General features: G+C 49.1%; 1 protein-coding gene across 2 annotated transcripts in view; it reads right to left on the minus strand.

Moving 5' to 3' along the window:
- Positions 1–200: 200 nt before the first annotated feature.
- The window catches only part of LOC103469424 (neurogenic differentiation factor 2), a 3750-nt gene continuing 1556 nt past the window's right edge, over positions 201–2394 (minus strand). Inside the window, exon 2 of one of the 2 annotated variants that reach the window (XM_017306421.1) lies at positions 201–1822. In XM_017306421.1, coding sequence (XP_017161910.1) covers positions 745–1815 — 1071 coding nt within the window. In that variant the 5' untranslated portion in view covers positions 1816–1822 and the 3' untranslated portion in view covers positions 201–744. The remainder of the gene's footprint in view (positions 1823–2394) is intronic. The other variant, XM_008417084.2, reaches the window with a different exon arrangement.

Below are 2394 nucleotides of genomic sequence, written 5' to 3' on the forward strand. Positions count from 1 at the left end.
GTGCGTGCGCAGCAAAAGTGCTGTCATTAGATCAGTGTCTTTCGGGGCCTTTCTCTGCCTCGCTTCGTGCTCTCATAAGGTTTTGCATAGATGCCAAACGACTGATTTCCTGGCGGAAAAAAAAATACAAATCATTTCAAAAACAACCCAACCAACACATCTTTTATTTTTTTAACAGCTCAGCGTTTGTTTTTGCACTCCTGTTAGATTTTTTTTTTCATTTCGTCCCTTGCAGGTGATTTTTTTTTAACATTTTTTTTATTGTTTCTATATAACATAACCACCACTTTTAGGTGAGTGTTGCTGTATAGCCAGCGATGTAGTGGTAATCAGGGGAGGTGGGGAATGTGAAGTAGGACGTCCTTCTACCAAAATGCAAACAATCACCAATACAAACACAAATCACACATGATAAATATGATTTCAAATCCGTTTGTTGTCTTCTAATGTGGTTTGTGTATGAAGTCCTCTCGAAATGCATGTCACTTTCAAAGGAAGCTTTTATTGCGCAAAATGAGATTGTAGGTAAGGTTTTCTTCCACTACATCCCTGACTATAACAAAAACAGACTGGATGTTGACAGGCAAAGAAAAAAAAAACACCAATGAAAACAATGAGTGAGAGGTTTTATTATTATTATTAATATTATGTCCAGGATACTGTCTGGATCCTGGCGGGCTTACAGTCCGAAAGTGTGCCGTGAGTGGTTTTGACAACAAGAGGACGCACGATGGGCTTCACTTTTCAATTGTGAAAAAACGCGTTCAGTTCATCATAGACTGGGGCCCGCTCGTGGTGTAAGTGCATGTCGTGGTAAGGCAGGACGTTTTCAGAGTGAATGCCGCTCCGGGCCCCCGAGGAGCCAAACACCAGATTGTGGGCCCCTGCCGGTCTGGAGCCAGGCAGGCCAGAGTAATGCATAGAGTAGTGGTACCCCTTCTCGTTCTCCGGGGACGCAGAGCCTTGGTGCTTGAGGGAAAAGTTGCCGTTGATGCACAGGGGCGGGCTGAGAGGGCCCTCGTACTCGGGGCTGTTGTACTCCGGTGACCCGCTCCCACCGTACAGAGAGTCGTACGTCGAGCAATAACCGTGCGTCCTCAGCGGGTGCGAGTTCGAGCCCGGCTGGCAGTGGGGGCTGGACAGACGCGCGCACTGGTACGGGTAGGAGTGCATGGAGAAGGAGCCGGAGCCATACCTGCCCCCGTCCTGACACTGCTGCTCAGTGAGGAAGTTGCGGGAGTTCAGCTGCAGGCATCCCGCCACCAGGTTGGTAGTGGGCTGGGAGAGACCCTTGCACAGCGTCTGGACGTAGGCAACAAGATCAGGCCTCTTTCCAGAGCGCAGTATCTCCGACAAGGCCCAGATATAGTTTTTTGCCAATCGCAGCGTCTCGATTTTGGACAATTTTTGCGTTTTGGAGTAGCAGGGCACAACTTTACGCAGATTGTCAAGCGCAGAGTTCAGATCGTGCATCCGGGTCCGCTCTCTGGCGTTGGCCTTTACCCTCCGCATCTTGGAGCGCTCGATCCGAGCCTGGGTCATTTTGCGCTTTTTGGGGCCCCTTTTCTTGGGCCTGTCACCCTCGGTATCCTCACCGTCCTCGTCTTCTTCCACTTCGTCGTCCTCGTCGTCGTCCCCGGCGTGCTCCGATTGCGTCCGACTGTCTCCCCTCAGGTCAGAGGCCTCCATGTCGTCCTGCGCGTCCTGGTCCTCGTCTTTGATTTTGTGGTCCTCTCCATCGCTGTCTTCCGCCCAGGCGGAGTATTTTTGCACGTCGGGAAGCAACGAAGGATCACTGAAAAGCCTCGTCAACATTGTGAATCTGTGGGGAGATGAGAGGAGGGGGGGGGGAAATTCTCAGAGGGATAGAACAATCACAGTGTGGAAGAAAACCAGTCTCACAATGCTGCTTCTCAAAAAACACAATTCTCCTTACGCAGACGAGTCTTGTAGTGTTTTTTTTTTTTTTTTTTACTGTACATTAAATCAACAGTGTAAGATAAAAGGTCACATTTGTCACAAAGGACCGAAGGACACATCTTCAGAGTGAGGAATTTCTAGAGAGACAGCTTCGAGGCTTTCCACTGGTTTACAGCTGGACGGATCCCCATTTAATTCCCTGCTGTCACTGTTTGCCCTGTCGCGTCCTCTCGCAGCGGGTCCCAGCGGCAGGGGCCACATTACAGGTCCCACGGGGGCCCCCGCTTTCACTCCTCCTGACGCTCATATATACTTCTGGCTGCATTCCAGCACTATTCATCCACAAGAAGATTCTTTTTAATTGCCTCGAGAAGGGATTTAATCCGGAAGCACCTGGCAAATATTTAACGAAATTAATGGGCCATATCTTGATAAATACAGATTTTACGATTGTTTCGGTTGAAAATTTATATA

The sequence above is a fragment of the Poecilia reticulata genome, linkage group LG8, assembly GCF_000633615.1.
Source record: "Poecilia reticulata strain Guanapo linkage group LG8, Guppy_female_1.0+MT, whole genome shotgun sequence".
Taxonomy (NCBI): domain Eukaryota; kingdom Metazoa; phylum Chordata; class Actinopteri; order Cyprinodontiformes; family Poeciliidae; genus Poecilia; species Poecilia reticulata.